General features: G+C 39.4%; 1 protein-coding gene and 1 pseudogene across 2 annotated transcripts in view; both read left to right on the forward strand.

Moving 5' to 3' along the window:
• Window positions 1–27,074, forward strand: part of aldh1l1 (aldehyde dehydrogenase 1 family, member L1) — a 61,965-nt gene that overhangs the window by 22,745 nt on the left and 12,146 nt on the right. For both annotated transcript variants that reach the window (XM_028446277.1, XM_028446278.1), the window contains exons 6-11: window positions 8,606–8,695; window positions 8,937–9,074; window positions 9,456–9,581; window positions 9,669–9,760; window positions 17,203–17,350; window positions 17,426–17,545. In XM_028446277.1, coding sequence (XP_028302078.1) covers window positions 8,606–8,695; window positions 8,937–9,074; window positions 9,456–9,581; window positions 9,669–9,760; window positions 17,203–17,350; window positions 17,426–17,545 — 714 coding nt within the window. The remainder of the gene's footprint in view (window positions 1–8,605; window positions 8,696–8,936; window positions 9,075–9,455; window positions 9,582–9,668; window positions 9,761–17,202; window positions 17,351–17,425; window positions 17,546–27,074) is intronic.
• Window positions 15,649–15,766, forward strand: LOC114464123 (uncharacterized; annotated as a pseudogene).

Consider the following 27,074-nt stretch of genomic DNA (forward strand, 5'->3'; position numbering starts at 1 on the left):
ATCTTTTACTGTCAGTTGAGGTAATTGACGTATGACTTTATGATGCATACCAAACCAATGTGTGCATTGGTGCAAACAGTTCACCTTTAAACCTCAGCACTTCACTGTATCCAGTGTTACGGCAATATTTATATTAATCATCAAATGAGTGTTCATGTGTACAATTTTTATGTTTAATATTTATACACGATGACTTCCATTATTCATCATACTTTTGAACAGAAACGTTGTTCCTTTGCTGATTCATGTTAGATTAGATTATGTACTGGCAGTACAGACAAATTGTGCTGTAGTCACAGTGCCAGCAAAAAACAGTCTCATTTCAAGGTCGCATAACAAAGCTCTGATAAGCAGAGCTCTGTAGAAGCAGTAATTTTCCATCAAAAATTCTTCCTCACTCCACACCCTCCCTCCCCTTCCTCTTCATCATGCTATAAAGTATATTGCTTTACTCTTTCAGTGTTCAGCGCGTCACCCCACCTGCGGAAGAGGGTCGTTGTATTTCTCCTTTGCTCTTTTCTTTATTAAATATGTTTTTTTATACATTTCCATCTCAGCGTGGACTTCATCAATACAGAACAACTATTCAGAGGACAGCAGTTGCCTTTTCACCAGTAATCAGTGTTTGTGGTGTTATGTTCAGAAACCATTTGAGCTTGACCCCGTCAAACAACAACCCGATGTCATGGCAGGTTCCCACTTCTATCTATCTATCTATCTGTCTGTCTGTCTGTCTGTCTGTCTGTCTGTCTATCTATCTATCTATCTATCTATCTATCTATCTATCTATAAAGCAAGGAATCTCTGTCTATTTGTCTGTGGCTCAAATATCTTTGCGGTTCAGGGACAGACAGAACTGAGACTTTCAACATAGATGCTGCTTGGTTCAAGGGTGTGCAACGTCGGATTTGTTTGGACACCCCACCCCCATGCCCATGGGAGCGGACAATTTTAAGAACTCATGTTGACAGGTAGTCTAGGTAACTTGGGATAAATTAGAACAGCTCAAGGTTGACAGGTAGTCATGGTAACTCAGGGTAAGTTAGAACAGCTCAATGTTTACAGCTAGTCATGGTAACTCAGGATAAGTTAGAACAACATGTTGACTTTCTGTGAAGTGTCTTACGATAACACGTAGTATGAATTGGCGCTATACAGATAAAGATTGATTGATTAGTGAGGAAAAAAAATTAAAAAACAAGAATCAAAAGAATAAAGTTAATTTGTAGTTCTAGCTCTCTATCTCTCTCAGCAAGCTGCAGATGTATGCTAGCCTATATTACAGTGCTAAATACTGTATATACATACTTCCCACGGGCACTGCACTAGTATAGTACATGACACACTCAATTACGATCCACAAACATATACACCAATTAAAGCTACAAGCAGCAATGAACGGGCCCTCGCAACCCCACCACGTTGGGACGTGGTGCACATTGAGGTTGGTTGCATGTTGGGGTGTGGCAGAAATTTTGAGGTGTTAAGACGTAGCTGACCATTTTTAAGAATTAATACAGAGTATTATTAAACATAACAAGGTTATGGTTTATTATTTGTTTCACTTGTGAGAGTCATCATAAGTGCTCTCTTGAATATTTGGACCAGAACAACAATGTATAAAATATATAATTTTGAATTTTTTCTTGTTTAAACTAAACATATAATAATAGTGATATTCATTTTATGAAAGTATACGTGTGTGTGTCTGTGTCTGCGTGTGTGCGTTCATTGCACCTGCCTCACAAAATGATTTAAAAAATACTCAGTATTTCAAAGGTTAAAAGTCTAATTTTTCAGATGTGAGAGGAAACTATAAAAATGATTTAATTGTAAGAAGAAACCATTTAGCATTAATGTTAACTATACAAATTTACAACAAAAATATACAAATCCCAAGAAAAACACACAAAATGACTCAAAAAATGAGGCTTTACACAATCAGGATTTTTGGGCCGATCACCAATCAGTGAGTTTAAAAAAAACGATCACTGATCACCGATCCGATCATATGAATTCAGATAAAGATACAGATTCACAGAATTCACTGTGCTGAGTGAGGGAACGTGTGACCGGAGCAGATTATAAGCTGTATGCCATTTTTGAGTGATTGGCAAAATAAACGTTGCAGCTGTTGAATTAAACCGGAGTCCCATGTCATACTCAATGACTGTTCTGATTCAAGCAATGGAGTTAACCTCAAAGCTGAGGATTGCTTCAACTACAAGAGAGTTGGAGGCACACCACCCTGGAACTACGTGAAGCCTCCATCAGCATTAGCATTAGGAGCAAACACATATTTCCTTACTGTGGCATCGCAAAACCTGCTGTTGTTTTATAGTCCGTATTCACAGGTGATCATCGGTGGTGGGGTGCACCTGCGCGCTTCTTTGTCCACCACTGCCCTGAAATGGACTGAATATCCGGTATGAAAGCAAAAGTAAACGGGAGCGCATCGCTCCATTCTAAGACTCTCAGAGTGTACTCAAACTAGCAACTGGGGCAGTTCCTAACCAGCTCTGTGCATGTGTGAAACCATTATCTGGCTTGCGTATGTGTGAACTGTACCCCTGGGGGAGTAACGGCCAAATGGTCCTGCTGGAAGAGGTGGGTCTAACCCCCAATTTCCACTGGCTGCAGTTGCGCTGCGTTACGTCTCCACCTCGCAATCGGAGCTGATAGGTATCCACTTAGTTTATGTGTTTTTTTCCACTGGTTATGCTCCCCCCAGCTCTGACAGTCCGGTGCCCTCCGCCAGATATACGCAGGACTTCTATTTCTGGCAGACATTGCAGCATGACGCATCGATCAGCACAGAGCAAATTAAGCTAAAAAGGAAGTTAAGCTTGTACTAAAATAAAATATCCAGTTACTTTTGAAAATAAGACACTTCAGAAGTAACTGCATCACCAAAATGTCACATGTAAAAACAAAATCGCATCCACTATATTGTTTCCTCTCATACTGTAACTACACTGTTAACTGCAGCAACTTTGATTTAGTTCATGTTTTACTGGTGCAGTTTTATCTGTTCTCTGTTGGCTGTTGCTAAAAAATGTGGCTATGACAAATCCAGAGTCCAACCTTCTTGTACTCCTTTAGGAACACTGACCTGTTTAACTGTTTATTGTTGCGTTTATAACACATACCTTTAACTGCGTTCTCGCGCGATTATATAAATATCGCAACAACTCCTGTCTCGTGACGTCACAGTCGTGCACCGTGGCGCACTCAAAACACAACCGATGGGGATTACCGGACAGCGGAGCAAAACCAGATTTGTGCCGTGGCACAGCGGAGATGTATCCAGTGGAAACCCAGGGGAACAGCGTGCCAGACAGGCACGGTTGACCGCGCATGCGGACTAAACTTGACTCGACCCGCGTGCAAAACGTAATGACGTTGGTACCGCGGGACTCTTTGCTGCACGTGAACATTGTCCTGGTAGTCTTTTTATGCCAAGACTTAAAAACAATTTGAAATTAGTGGGGACTCAAGTCAATCACCTTTATTATGCATTATAACAATCTGTTCTTGAAACATATCATAAAATAATTAAGACAATGAGAAACATCTCCTTCTAGAAATTAAAACTATGGAGAAAAAACTCAAGGCTTACAGAACAATGAATAACCATTTAATATACACTTCAATGAATAAGTGCATCCCATGGTCCCATGTTGATTCTGAGCATTATTCTGTATGTTGTCTGTGGAGGTGATGGGGTCTAGACCAGATGATGGAAACTGGAGGGTCAGCTCATGGTTTTAATGTCCAGGGAAGGGCGTGTTCACTCTGCATGGACTTAAAGAAGAAAAAAATAAAAGAAGGGTTAGATATTGTCATTACATTGGATGTTCATCAAAAGGAAAACTGAAAGTGATGGAGTGAAATATACTCAGATGGACTCTCTCTCTCACATACACACGCTAACGGAAGATGCTACCCCCGCTTTCAGAGCCAGTAAACTGAGGAAGAAGTTCAGCGCTCAGCCGCTATGCTCCAACTGAGATCATTATTTGCCGTTTGCTCATAGGTTTTCACCTTTGTGCACAAATGTGAACAACTCTTTAGTGTAAATGAGACAATAAAACAATGCAATGGGAGCATCTACAGAAAGTTTCATCACGACTATGACGTCTGATCGGATCGGCGACTTAAGACATTACAGCCAATCACATTAATTACATAAAATGCAAAATATCAGCCAATCCGATTTAGCTGATCAGATTTGAGTAAAGGCTACAAAAAATACACACAATTATTGCACATCTAATATTTTTTTTAGATATGAGAGAGAAACTAATAAACAGATTTAACTGTAGAATAAAATACAAATGTGTATCCTAAACTTTAACTGTATATACAATAAAGAAAGAAAAATCATAAAATATTAAAAACCAGTGAGAATCTATCGTAGCATTACTCTACATTTTTAATCAATAATAAGAGCATTTGGTTTAAAAGACACACGTCACTTGTTGTGATTGTAGACCTACTTTTAAAAACATAATTTAAAAAATAATTTTAAAGAATAGTGTAAATAAAATGTGTAAAATGCAATTCTTTTTATACTTCAATCTTTTTCAAAAACAGTTAATCTTTAGAGTTATTTAGGTTAAATTTTGTTAAAGTTAAACTTTGTTAAAAAGAAGAAATAAATAAATTAAAAAAAGAGAAACGGCTGAAATCAGTAAATTGTTTGAAAAACGGAATTTTTTCACCAATTAGCACATAGACAAACACCACCTAAAATAATTGCGTTCCACCGAAAAGAGATTGTGACAAGCCGCCTCTGGAGTTCACACGCAAACACACAATTAAGAGGACACTGAGCCGTTAGTATTGCTAAACACACCGGGACGAACGTTACCTGGAGCCAGGTGGTGACACAGGCAGCCTGTGCTGGGCAGCAGCGCCACAGCAGCCCGGGGCTGAGGCACCGTCACCGGGTATTACAGCGGCACAATTAGCTGGATTAGAGACAGCCTGGCTCTTCACTTTTCGGCCAACGCTCTTGACGTGCGGATCAGACCACTGCATAGGAAAGATTTCGCATCTGGGATGCATCTATCCATTGACTTTGTATGTAATCTGGATGTACGGACATTTTGAGATGAATCTGGTGTGAACGCAGCATTAGACTTTTGTAGAAGATTTTGACAAGTTTTCAAAACAACAGTCTGTTGTATATACTGGGCTAATTTTAGGTGATTTGGAGTTACCCTGTGTGCGGCCATAGCTCTTGAAAATGACCAGTCATTTCCTGTTGCCGGGAGGCTATGACTGTGAATGGATATTAGCATATGGATGTGATCAGGGCAGTTTGACGCAGATTGAAGCATCAAAGTTCAGGACGCCTCCAGGGCGACGCCCTTAGACTTTTGTAGAAGATTTTGATCACTTTTATTCACAGAGCCCTGTTGTATATACTGGCTAAATCTTAGGTGTTTTGGAGTTTCTCTGAATGTTAATACGTATCTTGAAAATGAACAAAATCTCTCACAGTTCATTCAAAATGGCGATTTCCTGTTGAATTTTGGGTAAAGAGTTGATATGGCAATTTTGTTTTGATACATACGTGTATCAAATTTCTGTAGCTTTATGTGAAACTAATTCTATTAACTCCACTAAAGGTCAATTTTCAAGGTGGCGCTATTGAGTAATTTTGTCATTCACATGTGCGATTCCCCCAAAATATCAAAGTTTCCCCAGTCCTAACATGCGTTCAAATTTTTATGTTTAGGCCCTCAAAAATGTGATCACGTCCTTTGTAACAAAAACAATAACAATAAAAACTAGAACTGCAAGCAGTTATGAAAGGTTTCGTAGAGCCCGTGGAAGTACGTCACGAAGAATGACGGGCTCGGAGCGAGCGTCAGGACACAGGCCAACGTGCCATTTGCTGTGAACAGGTGGATATGAAGTTTTGGAAGATGTTATTTAAAGTGTGAAAGTGACAAGGCAAAATGCGTTTGCACCCATTATAGTGCCACCTAGTGGTGCACTTTTTGGTATGATCTGTGTGCTCTTCTATAGTTACCCTGTAAATTTCACAGCCCTCAACATATTACTTAAGCTGAAATAAGGGTTTGTTTGTTTACATGTTATGATGTAATAAGCCATGCCCACTTAGACCAATCATAAATAAATTTGAGATATGGCCTCAGGAGGCACCCAAGATCATACCAACCAAATTTGGTAAAAACTGGTATTGCCATTTAAGAGATACAAATATTCCATTATTGCAGCGCCCCCTAGTGGCATAAGTTATAAAAATTTTGCTTATACCCATACAGTCACATGCCAACCAAGGATCTCAGATTTGGTGTTGTTAGCATTTATTTTGACCTAGAAATGCAACAGTTATGCATTTTTATAGCTCGCTAGAAAAATTTACTCAGTATTTATTCGCGCATATTTTGAGCCAACAAAATTATTTTATCAACTTCAGAACAAGTCCAACTGAAGACGCTAAGAGCCAAGTTGCACACTGATTGGACAAAACCCCAAAGAGGAATTTGAAAAAGTATCTTTTTTATATGTCGTGACTTACAAAGAGCAATGTGCTGTGGGAGTGGGCGTGGCCTATGTCAGATGATGAAACTCTTTGTAAGGAACATGTGGATATGAAGTTTATAAAGATGTGAATTAAATTGGGAAAGTTAGAGGCAAAAATGTTTTTGCAATTATAGCGCCACCTAGTGGCGCAATTTTTGGTATGGGTGGTCTGTTTGGTCTTCTATATCTACCCTGTAAATTTTACAGCCCTCAACATAATAATTCAGCAGAAATAATTGTTTGTTTATTTATGAGTTATTATGTCATTAGCCACGCCCACTTTAACCAATCGTGAATAACTTTGAGATATCGCCTCAGGAGGGACCCAACATCATACCCTCCAAATTTGGTAACAATTGGTCCTGCCAATTAAGAGATATAAATATTCGTTATTTGTAGCGCCCCCTATTGGCCTACATCATTCAAATTTGGTGCATACCCTCACAGTCACATGCCAACTAAGGATCTCAGATTTGGTGTTGTTAGCATTTATTTTGACCGAGATATGCGCCAGTTTGCATTTTTATAGCTAGCTAGAAAACTTTACTCGCTAATAATTTGCGCATAATTTACCCGAACAAACTCATAGGGTTAACTGGAGAGTACGTCCAACTGAAGACTCTACGTGCCAAGTTTCACGCTGATTGGACAAAACCCCAAGGAGGAGTTAGAAAAAGTAGGTTTTCCAGTTTTTGCGATTTTGCGCCGAGAAAAGTTTAGGCGGAAATGGGCGTGGCCTAGCCCAGGTGATTCAGTGCTATTCAAGGAATCTGTGGATATGAAGTTTTTAAATTTGCAACAAACGGTGTGGGAGATATTGGCCAAAACGCGTTGACCTTTGTTATAGCACCACCTGCTGGCGGACATATGTGAATTTTTGCGTCCAAGGTACACTGGGTGGTCTGGACCCAACCCCCAAAGGGCACCGCCCTACCTTGCACGGTTTAGCCTGCAGCACTACTTTTACAGTGGGAAACATAATAAATATAATAATATATATAATAATAATAATAAAAATCTTTGCGATTACAATTGGGTTCCTAGCACCGCTGGTCCTAGGAACCGCGTATGGAAGCATACGCAGTTCCTAGGACCAGCGGGCTTGGCCCCCTAATAATCGGAACGATTACAATAGGGTTCCTAGCACCGCGGGGCCAGGGAACCGTGTATGCTTACATACGCGGTTCCCTGGCCCTGCGGGCTTGGCCCCCTAATGAAGTTAATTACAATAGGGTCCAATAGGGTACAATTGGTACAATATGGTACAATTTGTACTCGAGCCCTAAAAAAATGGCCATTACACGCTGAACCCTAATTGTGATAATGTACAAGCATAACACTTAGCGATGGGAAACTGCGTATCGGATTCCATTACAGCTGGTATGAAGTGGGTCAATCAACTCTGAGTATGTAAACCTTGGGTTACTTACGTGCATGCACACGATATGGATCGAAGGTTACACGAACTACCGTGGTAATCACCCGTAAGAGAGTGATTTATTCACCCTGATGAGGAATATAAGCCTTTTCTAGTCGTCTTCAGTGACTATAGTGGCTTAAATCACCCGTGATTAGACGTGTTTTTTGGTTGTGTCATCACTTTATCTCTTCAGTGACGTGACGAGCGGGAATAATATGAATACAATTTATATACATCATTTATATCAATTTTTAATGTAATATTGTTGCCAGGAAGTGAACCAAGCGGCAGAGCCAAAGGAGTCAACGTGCAGCAAGATGATGCCTGCACACCTATATAGGGCAACGTCCTGCTTTGATTGGTTAACTAGGCACACAGGCACAGGGGTGATGCAGCTCATCCTACTACACTAGTAAAAGGGATGAGAGTTACGGCTGGTAAATTTGGTTAATATTTTTCAAATTGTATGCCATTGTTCAGGGAAACCAAAGACCTGCTGTAAATTGTTTTACTGTTTTAATTGTTTTACTTTTTTGGAGTTTTTTGTGTCAATTTAAAACAAAAAGAAAAGTAAATAACTTAACATTGGTTCAATGATAGCCTGAATAATTTTACTTTTTCTAGATCAACTGGAATCAGTCTGCTGAGACTCTCCACAACTGGATCAGAGGACATGACAAAGTACCTGGTGCATGGGCAGATATAAATGGACAGGTATCCCAACAGCTCCTGTAATGCCATGTTCTTTTTTAGTATTAAATAGACAGTAACAATTGATTCATGTAATTATCTTTGTAACTGAATAGACACAGTTTGTTGCTTTTGTATAGCTGAAACAATGACAAGATCCAAATGAATATATAGAAAGACACACTTAATGTAAATATTTTGTATTTAAAAAAAAAATAAAAAAATTGTGTTCTTTCATTATTTATTTTCTTTTGATGTGGTATAGAAAATTACATTTTATGCCTCCACTCTGCTGGATAATGGAAGCTCACCAAGGGGTCAGCTCCTAGAGATTCCCGGTTCCTGTCGTCCTGGCATTGTTACCAAGGAAGGCCTTGTGCTGTTTGGCAATGATGGCAAAGCAGTGAGTCAATCTTTTAATATTCGTCAAATCTAACAATTTTAAAATCCGCAATTTCTCAAGTTTCTTCAAGTTATTTGTGTTCATTACAGTTTGGTGTTTGAGAATACAGCCTTTATGTTCTTAATATATCAGTTAGGTTAGAAACTATCTCAATCATATGGCTGTGATAGAGGTATACATTCTATATCTATATTAAAAAAATAATGGTGTGATAAATCACTTACTACTAGCTTGTCCTCCCCTGTGCTAACCCTACCCTACAAAAAATTGGGGCATCAAAAGAAAGACCACCAGAGAAAAGTGTATTAATTTAACAGAAAATGGCTTAATTCAGTTAGTTTTTTAAAATTCTGCGAAGTTAAACTTTTCTGCTATTTACAGCTCTTGGTGAGGAGTCTGCAGTTTGAAGATGGGAAAATGATCCCTGCCGGACAGTACTTTTGTTTGGGGAGCAATGCAGCTGTTGAGCTCACTGAGGACGAAAAAAAATTTGCTGAGGAGATTAGGGTGGGATGTTATTTATTAAAAATAAGAAAGAACAATATATATCAATATAAAATGTACACGTGTTTTTTTTTGTTGCATGTCCTTTAGGCTGTCTGGAAAAGCATTCTGACCAATGTTAGCCAGATTGAAGACCTGACAGATTTCTTCAAATCTGGTGCTGCTTCTATGGATGTAGTCAGGTAATGCTTGTTAATTAGCAACTGGTAATGCATTTCTATTAAAATTAAACTAGAATACGAAGATATACTACTTGTATGTCAAAGATTGTCTTCTAATAAGCATACCAATTGCATACTCAATGAGAATAGTAAATTTTGCAGTAATGACATTTTCTATGCAGTGGCAATCTTTGATAACTGTAAAAAAGATTAACCTGGGTTAGAAAAATAGTATTTATTTGGTCAATGTTCTGCTATATGGCCTATGTCTGGCGATGTACTTGAACTCGGCAGTTATAGCTCTGGAGACCTGTGCTTAACATGGAGAGATATTTCTTGTGAAGATACCTGTATGAAGAACCGAGGCGGGTCTCTTTTATAACACTGCTTTATTGCTGCCCACTTGTTTAACACATAGCTCTCTACACAAGTGTTCACTCGTGCAACATTCGACATCCTGTTTTACGCCGCCGTAAAGCAGGGTCTTAACACTGCTGCACTACACACAAACACACCCAAGGATCTGCTTATTACATATTACCATATGTGGTAAGACCCTCCTGTGCAGGGCTTGAAAATGATTAAGTAGATTAAGTAGTACTTTCTCAAGAAAGCTGTGGCGGCTCAGCTACAACTTTGTGTTTAGCCCTTATAATGTCCTCTTACAGCTTAAGTACAAAAACTAGGAACAATATACAACATAAACATGAAAAACTTTCTAAAATAAACAAATAAAAGCAATCTGCATTAACATCGGAGTACATTTATTTTATTTTATTTTTTATTTATTCAGTTCATTTCCGACATGGTTGCAATCACAGAAATTCATTTTGACATTCAGAGCAAAATCACATCATTGTTTTTTTTTTTTTTTTTTTGTCCTTTTGCATGCCGGAAAGGGCGACGGAAAAAAGCATTATGCTTATCCAGATCCGTCCCCTGATTTGAACACAGATAATTTTACATCAAACCTCGTTTCTTCCCTTGTCAAACATTCTCATCTTCTTCATAATTTCATCTTTTCATTAACGTTTTTTTTTTTTTTGTCTGGTTCGTGCTGTAGCAATTGCCTCGTCGTGAAGATTTTGTCAATGGCGCTCAATGACCAGTTGATGAGTTCCATGTCGTCGCTGTAGAGTTCGATGAAGAGTTGACTTGAGATCTGTATGCGTGTAGAAATATCATCCGTGTTTTCTCCTTAAATCCTTTCAGATTTACGGATTGTTGTGTCTCTGCTTCAAGGCTATTCCAGAGGTTCATGGCTCTATACACAGTACTATGTTTGCCAACATTCGATTTGACCCTGTCTGGTCTGAACACATTATTATGTCTGAAGTCGTAGGAATTTTGATTGTATGTGAAACGTTTTTGTATTTGATGTGGTAGTTTTTTAGATGAGGCCCTAAATGCGTGTATTTGTGCATTGTAGTGTATTATTTCTTGCAGTTTTAGGTATTTTGCCTTCTCAAATAATTTGTTTGTGTGTGCGTTGTGTGGTGCTTTATGTAAAATTCTTATAGCTTTTTTTTGTAGTTTAAATAGTGGTTCAAGATACGTTTTGTAGTTATTACCCCATATTTCGGAACAGTAATTTAAGTGCGATGCTATGAGTGAAGAATAGATTGTTTTAAGTGATTTGGTATGTAGGATTTGTTGAAGCTTCCATAGGATGTAACTGCTTTTGGCAACTTTGTTTTTAACTATTTGTATATGTTTTTTCCAGGTCAGCTTGTCGTCCATCCACACTCCTAGTACCCTTTATTCTTTTACTTGTTCTATTATTTCCATGTTTAGTTTCAGTGTAATATCTCCTGTTATTTTTCTCTTCCCGAATTTGATGAATTTTGTTTTACTGACGTTTAGGGCTAGTTTATTTACATCTAACCATGTTTGAATTTTTGATAGTTCTTCATTTGTTGACTCTATTAGAGTTTTAATGTCTTTGCCTGAGCATAGAATGGTTGTGTCATCTGCAAACAACGTTAGTTTGAGGCAATTTGTGACTTTGAAAATGTCGTTTATGTATAAAATGAACAGTTTTGGCCCTAAAATTGAACCCTGTGGAACACCACATTGTATGGTTTGGCATTTTGATGTGTGTTCTTCAAAGTCAACATATTGTCTCCTATTTGTCATATAGCTTTTAATCCATTTTAAGGCGTTGTGCTTCATTCCGTCAATTTGAAGTTTTTCTTCTAGAATATCATGATTAATTGTGTCAAAGGCTTTTTTTAGGTCCAGAAAAATTCCGAATACAAATATTTTTTTTTCTAATGCTTCTCTTATATTTTCCGTGATGTCAATTATAGCCATTGCTTTTGAACGTCCTTTTCTAAATCCATATTGCCCTTCATGTAGTATATTGTTGTCTTCTATAAATTTGTCGAGTCTGTTCATAAACAGTTTTTCCAGAATTTTTGATAATTGTGGTAATATTGATATAGGTCGATAATTAGTGAAATTACATTTTTCTCCACCCTTGTAAATCGGTCTGATTTTTGCAATTTTCATTTTATCTGGGAAAACACCATTTTTGAATGATAGATTACTTATATGTGTTAATGGCGGGGTTATTTCAGCTGTTATGGTTTTTATTAGACTCATAGTTACATTATTAACGTCTCTGGATTTTTTTGAGGTACAGGTTGTGATTATTCTGTCCACCTCTTACTTATCAATGTCTTTCTTCTCATTGTCAAAATGGTTCCATTTAAATGTTGGGTGTTTATTAATCCCTTTCTCCGTGTTTTTTCCAGTATTTATGAAAAAACTGTTGAGTTCTTGTGCTATTATGTTTTTATTGTATTCTTTTACATTGTTTATTATAAAATGGTCTGCATTTTTTTCTTTGCTTTTGCGCATGGTTGTGGTGTTTATAATTTCCCACAATTTTTTGTTTTTGTTTTTATTCTCTTTTAATTGTTTTTCATAGTATTCTCTTTTTTTTCTCTCAGTAAATTATTGACTTTGTTTCTGTATTTTTTACAACATACTTCTGCTTTTAATGTTTTTTCTGTTATATATTTTTTATATAATATGTTTTTCTTTTTGCATACGTTGTCTATTTTCTTATTAATCCATGGTACGTTGTTTGTTTTACTTTTGGTTGTTATTTGTTTCAAAGGGCAGCATTTATCGTAAATTGTCGTTATTGTGTCTGTAAATGTGTCATATGCTGCATTCACGTCTTCTTCCTTGAAAACACTCTCCCACGTCTCTCTTTTTATCTGTTGTTTAAAGTTTTCTAGTTGTTTTTCTCCTTCCAGTCTTCTGTATGTCAGTGTGTTATGATTTTCAAGGTTCTTCTTCTATTTTGTGTTTAGTATCATAAATATTGGTAAATGATCAGAGATGTCATTTATTAATATACCACTCTTTAGATCTGTGTTTTGTATGTTTGTGAAGATGTTGTCTATCAGTGTTGAGCTGTGTTTATTAATTCTGGTTGGTTTCGTTATGAGATGTTTTAATCCATTTGTGTACATGTAATTAGTAAAGTCTTCAATGTGTGTATTTTTTAAAGGATTTAAAATGTTTATATTGAAGTCTCCACATATCAGTAATCTCTTATTTTTAATTTCTTCTACCATTTTAGTTAGTTTCTCATTAAATATGTCTATTTTACAGTCAGGTGCACGATACAAACAACAGATTATTATCTTACGTCCCTCTGGACTTGTAATTTTCACTGTTATACATTCCATCACTTCTTCCACGGTTAAACTCATCGATTCTATAATCTCCATCTCAATATTTTCTTTTATGAATAGTGCTACCCCTCCTCCTGGCTTATGTAATCTGTTCTTATAGACAAATTTATATCCTTTTATCATAAACTCCATGCTTTTTTTTTTTCTTTCAGCCAAGTTTCTGACGGTGCTATTATGTCAAACTTATACAATGTGGAGATGTAATCCTTAATGTCTTCAAAATTTGCATACATACTCCGACAATTACAGTGAATAAGTGACAGACCTTTTTCCTTCTTTGTTTCCACTTTGAATTCATTCTCTGTGTAGTAATGGCAGTTCGTGTATTGTTTCCAGTGTGAAAAGTTGTTTGGGTCCACTTCGTCTACTTGATTAATCTCCCGTTGTTGATGTTAATGATGTTGTGGATGATTTTTAGTGATTCTTTCCACATCCATGATTTTTATCAGTGTTCTTGTCTTTTAGGTACCTCATTCGTATTTTTCCAGGTCTTCCATCCTTTCGATTAGAATGGGTTTTCCATTTTCTCCTCCTGGGGGTGTGATGTAGATCCTGCAGCCTCTGGTCCAAGTTTTCACAATTTTTCCTCCTTTCTTCAGTTGTCGTGCCTTCCATGCGATACTTGCATTCTGCTTCGTCAGGTTCTCGTTCATAAACACCATCGTTCCCATAAGTTTTCTTCCTTGTTTCATTATTTCAGCTTTAAATTTCACGTTGGTAAATGTAATTTTCACATCTCTGGTATTTTTGCGTTTTGGCAGCAGCTGGCAGTAGTTGATGTTGTCAGGGTTCACTTCAATGCCTTTCGAGTCCAGGTAATCAATCACGTGTTCTTCAATCGATTTTGTGTCTTCGATGGTCGGTTCCTCTGCTTGTCTTGTCGCACTGGCGTAGCTCCTTGGCCTAATCTTTAGGCCCGTGATGATGACATCCTTTTTCTTTTCTTTCCAGATCTTCAACCCTCGCATCCAGCGTTTTTATCTTTTCAGCATTCTTTACATTTTTTTCTTTCAGTACCTTGACGTCATTCTCCACGGTTTTCAATGATTTCTCCAGGGCATTCGTCATGTTCTCTATCTTCGTAGATAGATCCTGTCTTAAGGACATGAGATCCTGTCTCATGTCCTGTCTCATGCCCTTAATCATTTCTTTAAGCTCTTCCATAGCCGGATCAGGTTCTGGATCCGGTGGTGGCATTTGACTTGGTTTTTTTGCTGTAGGCATGTTCTGGGCCCAGTTTTCCCAGGCTCAGGCTGTCTTTGACCAACTTTGCTTTACAAAAACTGCTATAAAAACATATAAAGCAGCTGCTCAAAAATTAAAACAGCAATTTTTCAACCTTAGCACAATAATGTAAAGTAAGCTGTGCGTATTCCAGGTGCACATTCTGCTGATGAAATGTAAATATGGAAAAAAAACATCCCAGCATTTTTCTCAGCTACACAATGCAAAACGTATCCGGCTATCGAGCTGCTGAAAGCAGTGACTCCACAGTAGCGACAGGCTGCATATTTACAACAACATACCGTGCAATAGCTTTGTTGCTCTGTCCCTGGCTAACAGTCACAGTCCATTCAAATCTAGCCGCAGTTGTTTTGGTTCAGAGACTTCCCTTACGTCCAGTGTGTTCACCAACAGCAGCGTTCGCTTTGAGTTTCACTGATGCATGTATCTTTTGGAGGCAGAAAATAATGCGCGCATTTCCACTCTGAGGAGCTTGTCCTGCTCTCGCATTGACTTGCCACGCGATGTAAACAGAGACACGCCGACCATGCTTCTTTTTCTTCTGTTTTATGGAGGTAGGCACGGCATCCCACAAAAATATGTAGCGCCACTGTAAACAGGAAGTATACTGCAGCTACTAAGGTAATGGGCAAATACACCATATTGTAAGGGTAACTGCGTTTATTTCTTTAAAAAATATTGTGTTAGAGTACTAGATACTGTCAAAAGTGACATTGGGGTGGTAACGCACTGCCTATAGGAAACAGATTTTCATCTGATGGACTGACCCACATTTGTCAGCTGTTTTAGGCACTCTCCATGTCTGCGGACCAATTAATTCATTCATGACGCTGTTGGCGATGCTGACAGGCTCAGCAACAACATACAGCAGTTGCGCTGCTTTACACAAAGTGGTGAGGGACCTGTAAAATAATATAGGCTATATCAAATTCAAGTAATGTCCACCTTATGATACCTTGTGGCCATACCAGCCTGTCAATGCCCGATCCCGTTAGATCTCTGAAGCTAAGCAGGTCTGGGCCTGGTTAATAGTTGGATGGGAGACTACTGAGAATTCCAGGTGCCACAGTGAGGTGGCACCTGGTATCTGTCATTGTGTCCTTGGGCAAGGCACTTCACCCACATTGCCTAGTATGAATGTAGTGTGTGAGTAATGTTGGTGGTGGTCGGAGGGGCAGATGGCACACTATGGCAGCTTCGCTTTCGTCAGTCTACCCCAGGGCAGCTGTGGCTACAATTGTAGTTTACCACCACTAAGTGTGGAATGAAAGAATAATCCCTTATTTCTGTAAAGCAACATTGAGTCTCTATGAGAAAGCGCTATATAAAATTGATACATTATTATTATGAGGTAGGCTTACTAATTTGTATGCTGAATGCAGCATTTCCTTTTCTAGAGTCATCAGGGCTAACTGTACCCTCATCCCAATCTGTGGAAGTCTGTGGAAAATTTAGGCGCGCTACAATGTGCTGTAATAATGTGAGTAACTGATTGGAGGGCTGTCTGTTTCTTGTCCAATGAATTGATATACAACAATTTTAAACCTTAACAGTCTGCAATTGTTTGCAAGCATGTCCCTAAACTGTTGCTTTTGGCCTGAATTATGTATTTTATTTCTTCATACATTTTCAGAATGATTGTCTATTCCTTCATAGTAATTAACTTAGGCAGCTCTGCACAATTCTTCTGTGTTTTGGATCGATTAAAAACACCCTTTTTATGTGACACAGCCAGGTTGGATTCACCTGGCTTAAGTTAATGTGTCGATAACCAGCTTTGTACAGCTACTCTGGGACTGTGAATGTTTGGTTAAGTGAAGACAACTAACAGAGAGATATCCAAATCAAGCCGTCCAAACTCACTACCTAATATAACAACATCCCACCTCACTGATAGACAACAATTCATCAACATCAATAACTGCTCCTCCTCCATATCTCCTTTGTCCCAAGGCATCCTCCAGGGTTCGGTGCTTGGTCCCCTCCTGTTCATCATATACTTGCTCCCCCTTGGTAACATTATCCTCCAGTAAAATCCTCATTTCCACTGTTATGCAGATGACATCCAGCTTTATATCTCCACCAATTCAATCACCAATGAAATCCGTTCTACCCTGACAAACTGCCTCAAAGAAATTAAGAAATGATAAAGAAATCCTTTTCCTCACACATAAAGCCCGCACACATTCAACACTGTACCGACTCTCCAACTTTCAAATCACTCATTAAAACTCACCTTTTTAAACTAACTTTTAACTTATGATTGTCACGTATTTTCTGTGTTTTCTTTTGTTGTTAGTGTATATGTTTTAACTGTAAAGTGTCTTTGAGTTTTTTAAAAGCCCTTACAAATTAAATTAATTAATTATTATTATTATTATTATTATTATTATTATTATTATTATTATTATTATTATTATCCCAGATATATCTATCCAACTAGTGTAGGTCCATTCAGTTTATGTTTAAAATAATTTTTCTGCAGAAACCTCTTACTGTTGCTTGCAGGCTTGTGGAGGAAGTGAAGCTTCGAACCAGCAGCTTCCAACTGCAGAATGAGGATATCTACATGAACACCACCTTTCAGAATTTCATTCAGATGTGTGTCAGAAAGTTAAGAGGGGAGAACGATGATCAGGATCTGATTGTTGACTATGTGAGTAATTGCACAAAACATACATTTTTGTTTTTGCACACAAATAATTTGCTTACTGTTTTATTTAACTTGCAGGTAGAGAAGGACATTAACAACATGATTGTAAAGATACCTCACCAACTGTTTATAAATGGAGAATTTATTGATGCTGAGGGCGGCAAGACCTATACAAGCATGAACCCAACAGATGGCACGGTGAGAGAAATGCAATAACTTAAATGATTAATTTAAATCAATAATTAAGTTTATTAAAATTCATAGCAATAATCGGTTGATAAGATCTATGAACAGAAACTGTTAGTCTAAATGGTAACCTATTTATCCTCTACAGTGCTCTCTCAAGTTTCAGCCCCTTGGCCTAAAATCAAAGATATTACTAGTTGGTTGTGATAGGTCAAGGTTGAGAGGTTGGCTGATAATGTTGAGAAACATTTTTAATTTAAAAAAAATTACCAACAGCCAACAGTATAGGCTTTATAAAAACTGTTGTTTCTTGTGTAAACCTCACACTTAGCTCACTCCTAGTGCAGATGAAGTGAGGGGGGAAAACTTCTCCCTGCTCACAAGTCCCAAAAAGTCTGTCCCGTGATCTTTCTTGCAGCCCAATGTCATTTCCCCAATGAACCATCCCCTTAACAACCCCTCTAAACAGAGAAAATACATGCTGAAATTTAGCTTCCTCTTCAACTAAGCTCTGGTGTTACTTTATCCATGTGAACACAGTACTGCAGGGTGAAAAGCGTCCTTCTCAATAACAAACCTGTGAAATTTCCTCCAGGTTGAGAAAATGTGTGAGCCCCCTTTTTTTCAGATGTGTTCCAAACACCAAACATGTCTTTGAACGTGAACACTACACTGTGCTTATCATGTGGAGCAGTGTCAGTCTTAAAGGTGGAGCTCGTTCTTCAGAAGGTTCGGTTTTGACATCAGGTCTCTCAGAAAGCCCAGGTTCTCATCGTGCTCCTCATCGTGCTCCTCTTTCCTTGTCTCCAGAAAAGTCTTTGTTTTGGGCAGCAAATCCACAAACTGCTGCAGAGAGAAGGAGCAGGTCTCCATACGCAAGATCGAGTTCATCAAATAACGCCTTGAATGAGTGGTGCTGAAGCGCTTTTGTTTGTATCGAATTGATCATTTTGACCACCAGTCTCAACATGAAAAAAGTAAATGACCTTCCCTGCTCGTGAATGACACAGTGGTAATAAATGCAGCACACACACTGCGCATTGCTGGTGCTCCATCAGTAGTGATTGCCAACAGTTTGTGAATGGAGATGTCATTATGATAGACATATTCTTTAAATTCTTAAAAATCCTTGCCTCTTGTTCTTTCCTTTATGTACAAGAGTGAGGAAATCCTCTTTGGTTGTGAGTCCGGGAAAGCCATCCTGACAGACACAACATGCTGAGCTGTGGCCATTACATCCAGGGATTCATCAAACTGTAGTGAAAAATAATAATTTAACAAGTATTTTAGCAATTTTCGCTCCAAGTCCTCGCCATGGTATAGGGCCAAACTGCGGAGTGCGGTTTTAATATCATATATTTTTTTAAAGTTGTTGAAAATTGTCTGTGCAGTCATGGCCATATTGCCTACTTGCATACATTTCCATCTGTAAAAAAATGGGTTACACAAATGTAGGAGGATGAGTTTGGACAAGGAGTGATAAGAATTGTAATATTAATTATTATTAATATTACAGTAATTTGCCAAGAGGTGCCATCTGAAATCGAGTTAAAGTGTTTCAGATCACTTAATTAGTTATTAATACCTTGTCATCCAGGGTTGTGAACTCTTGTCAAGACTGTCTACTCTCCATATAACAAACCTTATGATTGTAATATTTTCATAAACCACAGACAACTTCTCAAAGTATAAACATTTATTAATCAAAACAAGTTAAAACCTACTAACACAATAAAGCTGAAAGAGTACTACGCTCACTAAACTAAGGATAAATGTATTTACACTTTAAAGGTAAAAGCTTAGTAGAGAAAGAAGGAAAGAAAGAAAGAAAAGTAGCATTATTTCTGTGTGTGTGTGAGAGAGCTATGATAAGAGCAGTGTGAACCATGTGACTGCAATTATTTTAGGCCCGATTAGAATTTGAGGTCCAGAGTGCCTCGGTTCTGATGGGTCCGTGGTCGGTGGTCCTTCTCTTGTGGCAGAGCGGACTGGCGAGAGGAGTCTGAAGCAGCAAAGCGTGGCTCTGGACCGTTGGAGTGTGTCCGAAAGGGTCCTTTCCTGGACCTGGTTCTGGCCTGTGTTAGGCTGGTCGGTTCTGTTCCTTGTTCAGTGGGTTTAACAGCTCATTCACTCAGCAGGTTTCCACTGGTTCTGACCTGTGTTAGGCCTGTCTGGCCTTTGCTCAGGCTTGGTTCTTGTGTTGGTTCAACTCTTTCAGGCTAGGTTCTTGGTTCTTTGTTCAGCATCTTCGGTTGGAACAGGAGGTTTTATCTCTGAGACGCGCAAGCTTGTTTAAAAGGTCTAATGAAAGAAAACACTTTGTTACAAAGAAAATCAAAGATTAAAGAAGACGTACATAACACTGCAGTGGGCATCTTAGTGGCCAGCACCAAAATCCAATGATTTGAATTTTGTGCTTCGGTTTTATCGCGGTCTAAACGATTCTCGATGTGTTTTCGGGAGACAATTAGATTGCTTTGGATGTTTTGTGGGTTGTGGCTATCCTGTATGTGTGATAAGGGGTGAATGAATGAAAAGCCTTTTAGAACAACAAATATGAATATAACTCAGAAACCAGTTAGATTATAACTTTTAAAACAAGATGAAAGCAGAGATCATATTTTCCCGGTTATTCTGGCACCAAACATGATATACTTTATGCAAAGTTAATGAGAGATATTCCTTAGAAACACTTTTACTGTAAAAACAATTATATGATCTTATTCTAAGCGTGTCCTTGATTTCCTGTGAATGAAGAGAGTTAGTGGCAGCATAGAAAAATACATTTCAACGTTTCAAAAATTTGTGTCCTTTTAGGATGTTTCTTTGTTAATTCTTGGAAAAAGTAGAGCACAAAGGGAAAGATTCTGCCATGTGCTTCAAGGAGGAGTGGGGGGAAGAACACACAGTCGTAAATTCCTGTACTCAGCTCTTTGTCTCTGTTTGAAAGGGAAAAAGGAGGAAACTGTTTCTGACCAAAGTGGTCAAGAAGTGTGCCGTGGTATCTGTCATAGACATGACCTCCTTCCCAAAATTAGGCTTTAGTCCCAGCCCTACTTTGAGCAACAGGTTTTGTGAAAAGTGACTGCTGGGCCTTCAAACCAAGCAGTCCATCTGGAAAGCTATTTTTGAATTTGTCGTGGAGGGTGTTGTAATGTCACTCCAAATTTCCTCCTTAAAGGAGCATAGGGCAGGTTTTGAGAAAAAAAATAAACATTAATTTTAAGTTTTTTTTAATGGTAATGGGTGATGAAAAGCTCTAAACCAAATGAACCACACACATTTCTATTGCTTACCCAGTTCTGCTGGTGTGGAGTGAAATGACACCGATAATGACATCAAATAATGCTGGTGCGCGTTCACGCTTGGAGAGCCGTCGTGAATAACCTGGAAATGAAAAAGAGTGAGAAAAAGATGGCTTGGAGACAAGCATAGTGGATTAAACTACTGTTTGGTTCCACAGATGAATGCAGAAGCATGTGCACAGGTCTTTTTTTTTTTTTTTCATAGAAACGACATACAGTTTGTACCCTTTTTTTTGGTAAGCACCAATGTTATTAGATGTCTTTCACTAGCCTCGTCTTGCCATCTATACCTGCTTATCCTGTACAGGCTCGCAGGGCATTATATTACTATGCAAACCAAATTTAGTTTACTTTTTATTGGATCTTAATAATTCAGGCTATAAGTTGCTCCCAATGATAGATTAGCACCTCACATGGCATCATTGTCAGTATGGCTTATATTGTAAAGTGCTATATGAATCCAGTCCATTTACAATTGCATATTTTATATTATATACAGTAGTTGGGTGTGATATGTATTAACAGAACACCCTCCTGGGGCCTCATTTTTTAATGCTGCATATACGAACAAAAGAAAGAGTCCAGCACATATAAGCAAAGTTTGGGATTTATAAAAAAACCTGGCGAGATAATGTGTGCACCTTTCATGGCCTATGGAAGCCCAAAAGAGTCATAATCAAATTAAAAAAAACAAAATTTTGAAATGGGTACTATTTTGATAAATAACAGGCAAATATATAATATGGCCATTAAATTGTTAAATAAGGTAATATTATTATGAAATATGTTTTATTATTCTTAAATATCTAATAATTATTAGGTTACTATAATTATACATTTCATAATAATTATTTTAACAATGTCATACTTTTTTAAATAAATTATTTGATAATGATAATAAATAATAATTTATTTATTTTTCAAGATCTAAAAAATTAAACGTTTTTTTTACAGTCAATTTTTTATTTTATAATGTCCTTTTCCACAATTATTTCATAATGTCGTTTTTCAGCAGAATGACTTTGGTCTGTCAATCAAAGCTAGTGTGTTGGACCTCTGCTTGATCCTTTAAATATTAGTTTTCCTGGACACCGGTCATGACCATTCTTTGACTGAGCACATTCAAATGGGAAGGAATATAAATAAAAGTAATATTAATAATAAAAAATAAAGCAATGAAAGTGCTGTGAGATGTGTCTAGCTTGAATGTATTCACTTTGAGTGAGGGAGCAAGTGCATGCATGCGGCCAATGCGCATGCGAGTGTGTGTGCGTGTCAGTGGAGCAGATAAGCGTGTGTTAAGTCCTGAGTCCAGTCTGACACGACGACTATGACAGGTAGCGAGGTTTATGTTTACAGTGCAGGTTATTCTGCCCAGTTCCACTTTTATATGAGGTCTCTGGGATTTAACACCAGAGGAGGAGCTACATTCAGCTCTGGAGAGTAAGGATCTCCCCAACCACGGTTAGGAGATGCAAAGAGAAAAGGTTTTAACAAGAGAATTACAACATTATATTTATCTGCTTTTGGCTTGCAACATTTTGGCTTCCAAAGGTCGTCCTAGCAACCACAGAAGAATGTCCGTTGTAGCAAAAAACAAACGCTCAGGCTTTTCAGCATTAGTGATAAGTCTCCACGCTTGAATCGATACTGCAAGTGCTGCTGCTCATGTCTGTGTAAAATCACTTTACTGGCTGTGCCTTTTGTGCTTTGAGTGACAGACCGAAGTCATTCTGAAAGACATTGTGAAATAATAAAAAGTGTTAAAATAATCATTATGAAATATTTAATTATAATAAAAATAATAATAATTAGATATTAAAGAATAATTCATAATAATATTACCTTATTTGACAATTTAATGGCCATTAATATATATATATATATATATATATATATATATATATATATATATATATATAAATAAAAAATCTCTTCCTCACCCTCCGCGGGCGGTCTCTTTATTCCTCCAAGCTCGGGTCCTCTACCAGAGGCCTGGGAGCTTGAGGGTTCTGCGCAGTATCTTTGCTGTTCCTAGAACTGCACTTTTCTGGACCGAGATGTCTGATGTATTTCCTGGGATCTGCTGGAGCCACTCCTCCAGTCTGGGGGCCACTGCCCCGAGTGCCCCAATGACCACGGGTACCACTGATGCCTTCACCCTCCAGGTTTTCTCCAACTCTTCTCTGAGCCCCTGGTATTTCTCGAGTTTCTCGTGTTCCTTTTTCCTGATGTTGAAGTCGTTTGGTATTGCTATGTCGACCACAACGGCTTTCCTCTGCTCTTTGTCCACCACCACAATGTCTGGTTGGTTCGCCATTACCATTCTGTTCGTCTGTATCTGGAAGTCCCACAGGATCTTGGCTCGTGCATTCTCTACCACCTTTGGAGGTGTTTCCCACTTTGACCTTGGGGTTTCCAGCACATACTCTGCACAGATGTTCCTGTACACTATACCAGCCACTTGGTTATGGTGCTCCATGTAAGCTTTCCCTGCCAGCATCTTACACCCTGCAGTTATGTGCTGGATTGTCTCATTGGCCTCTTTGCACAGTCTACACCTGGGGTCTTGTCTGGTGTGGTAGATCTGAGCCTCTATTGCTCTGGTGCTCAAGGCCTGCTCCTGTGCAGCCATGATGAGTGCCTCTGTGCTGTCCTTTAGTCTGGCTCTGTCTAGCCATTAGTAGGATTTCTTGATATCCGCCACTTCAGTTATGTTTTGGTGGTACATCCCGTGTAGGGGCTTGTCCTCCCATGACGGAACCTCCAGCACCTCATCTTCTGTTCCCCATTGTCTGAGACATTCACTGAGCACGTCATCTGTTGGAGCCTTGTCCTTGATGTACTTATGGATCTTGGATGTTTCATCCTGGATAGTGGCTCTCACACTCACTAGTCCTCGTCCTCCTTCCTTCCTGCTAGCATACAGTCTCAGAGTGCTGGATTTGGGGTGGAACCCTCCGTGCATGGTTAGGAGCTTTCGCGTCTTAACATCTGTGGTCTGTATCTCATCCTTTGGCCAGCTTATTATTCCTGCAGGGTATCTGATTACTGGCAGGGCGTAGCTGTTTATTGCCCGGGTCTTGTTCTTGCCATTGAGCTGGCTTCTTACGACCTGTCTTACTCGTTGGAGGTATTTGGCCGTAGCCGCTTTCCTTGTCACCTCTTCGAGGTTTCCATTTGCTTGTGGGATTCCGAGGTACTTGTTACTGTCCTCAATGTCTGCTATTGTTCCTTCTGGGAGTGAGACCCCTTCTGTGTGGACTACCTTCCCTCTCTTAGTCACCATCCGACCACACTTCTCTAGTCCGAATGACATCCCAATGTCTGCACTGTATATCCGGGTGGTATGGATCAGTGAGTCGATGTCTCGCTCATTCTTAGCGTACAGCTTGATGTCATCCATGTAGAGGAGGCGACTGATGGTGGCCCCGTTCCTGAGTTGGTATCCATAGCCAGTCTTGTTGATTATTTGGCTGAGGTGGTTCAGACCTATGCAGAACAGCAGTGGGGACAGGGCGTCTCCTTGGAATATGCCACATTTGATGGAGACTTGTGCAAGTGGCTTGCCATTGGCTTCAAGGGTGGTTTTCCACAGCCTCGTCGAGTTTGCAATGAAGGTTCTTAGAGTCCTGTTGATGTTGTATAGCTCCAGGCATTCAATGATCCAAGTATCTGGCATTGAGTCGTAGGCCTTCTTGTAATCAATCCAGGCAGTGCTCAGGTTAGTATGTCGGGTTCTGCAGTCTCGAGCGACTGTTCTGTCTACAAGGAGCTGGTGTTTGGCATCTCTGGTATCTTTGCCGATTCCCTTTTGAGCTGTGCTCATGTATTGATCCATGTGCCCACTTATATTACCCGCTATGGTGCCGAACATGAGCTTCCACGTTGTGGAGAGGCAGGTTATTGGGCGATAGTTGGATGGGGCTGTACCCTTTGAGGGATCCTTCAGGATCAGGATTGTGCGCCCTTCGGTTAACCATTCAGGGTGATTCCCATCTCTCAGCAGCTGGTTCATTTGTGCTGCCAAGCGCTCATGGAGTGCCGTGAGTTTCTTAAGCCAGTAGGCGTGTATCATGTCAGGGCCTGGTGCTGTCCAGTTTTTCATACCAGAGGCTCTTTCTTGGACGTCTGCCACTGTGATGGTAACTGGATTCTGTTCAGGGAGGTTGCTGTGGTCTTCTCTCAGAGCCACCAGCCACTGTGCATCACTGTTGTGTGCTGCCTCCTTCTCCCATATGCATTTCCAGTACTGTTCAGTTTCCAGCCTTGGTGGGTCTGCTCTGTTATTGTTACCCTGCCACTGAGCGTACACTTTCGCTGGTTGAGTTGTGAACAGACGATTTACTCGTCTGGCTTCGTTGTCTCTCGTGTATCTCTTTAGGCAGCTGGCCAAGGCTTGGAGCCTTTGTTTGGCAGTTTCCAATGCTTCAGGTATGGGCATCTGGCTGTACCTTTTGGGTACTTGCTTTTTCATTGCACCTTTCAAGGCCTCTGTCAATTGACTCACTTCTCTCCGTGCTGCCTTGATGTTAGCCTCCAGCCTTCTTTTCCATGGTGGGTATTTCATCTCATGGTTGCTCTTACATTAGCCAAGCGTCTCTAGGATCACTGCTGCTGTGGAGTATATCAGCTCATTGGTTTCAGTGATGGTTGATGTAGGAATTGCTCTCAGAGCTGCATTCACATCTTCTAGGAGACTTTCTGGCGGTACTTCTCTTAGCCTCTGTAATTGGCTTTGGGGTTGCCTGCTGGACATTTTTGACATGATCTTATTTTTCAGGTCAGTCGCTGCCTTGTTCAGCGTGATTGCACTTATTGGGGCTTCATACCCAATCTCCATTGGGGGGGCTGGTGTTAACTCCCCTCTAACCTTGTGTCCTGGCTCCCCGTTGCCGGAGCATTGGTGTTGTACCTCGTCAATCTCAAGTTGTGATAGCAGTTGCCGTTTGTGGATGTTGGAACACTGAGCTACTAGTTGTTTCGCCATGAGTTTGGACTGTGTGTTTCGAAGTAACCATTTCTCCCACATCCTCTGCAGAGCCCTGTTCTCGCATCTCGCCCATTTCCGCCTTGTTCCAGTAGCCCATTTTACATCGAGGTGCTCTGGTTCCCCAACACCTGACGCAGAACTTGTTTGGTCTGCGTCAGACCAAACAATATATATATAACAATATATAACAATATATATATATTTGTTTGCTATTTATCAAAATAGAAAATTTCAAAATGTTGTTTTTATTTGTTTAATTATGACTCTTTTGGGCTTCCATACACGGCAGCTCTGACCCTGTGTACGCACAAAATCTTGAGAAACGGGAAACTCCGACCCCAACAGGAGAAGGATTAAATTTAAGACAGCTCTGTGAAATTAATAGAGTTTGTGTGAAATAATTGAACACATTGAACATTTCACAATACATATCATATATGAAGGATATACTGTATTTGCAAAAACAAAGGAGGAAATAATTATACTGACACCCATGGGAGTGAGTGACATATGCACGCCTACAAATACAGTTTTATATTAATAATAGTAATCAAAATCACAGGATCATTGTGCAAAACTGCTGATCAATTGGCTGCATTAGCTGTTATAAAAAGGAACGCACAGTGCTTAAAGACGCACAGTGGCTTATCTGGCATGGCTGGAGGGGAACTCTGGAGGGAGAGGATCTATAGATACCAGCGAGACCTATAGGCAGGAACCCCCCTTGAGGATGAGGTGCTGTGGGAGGGAGAACAAGGCTGCAGTTAGAGGAAGACAAGGTGCGACGGAGCAGCTGGTCTCAGCCGCAGCACCACTGACCAGTAAAGACCATGGAACTGATGAAAAATATGGTTTTACTTGAAATTAAATATTGTGAATCACGTATAGTACCAAAGGTGTTTTACCACCTATTCATCTTTATCACTTCAAACAAGGAAATATAATTGAATCCCATGCTTCTGGTGCATCTGTGTGCCTCCTCAGCCTCTGTTATGACACAGAGGGGTCCCCCAATGATCCTCCAGCTACAGTCTTTCCTCCACCTGTTGAACCGACGTTTTTCCTATGGAGAGTGATCCACATATTTTCACCTCCGCTTTGTCTGACCATTAATTTTTCACCTGTCAGTCTGATGAGGCAACTTAACGCAATCTGCCTTTCTATCATTCGTAATGCACTCACCATGTGTCACCAAATTACGCTCTCCTGTGTGTGTCCGCCTCAACAATTAATACCTCCACCT

The sequence above is a fragment of the Gouania willdenowi genome, chromosome 5 (assembly GCF_900634775.1).
Source record: "Gouania willdenowi chromosome 5, fGouWil2.1, whole genome shotgun sequence".
NCBI classification, from domain to species: domain Eukaryota; kingdom Metazoa; phylum Chordata; class Actinopteri; order Blenniiformes; family Gobiesocidae; genus Gouania; species Gouania willdenowi.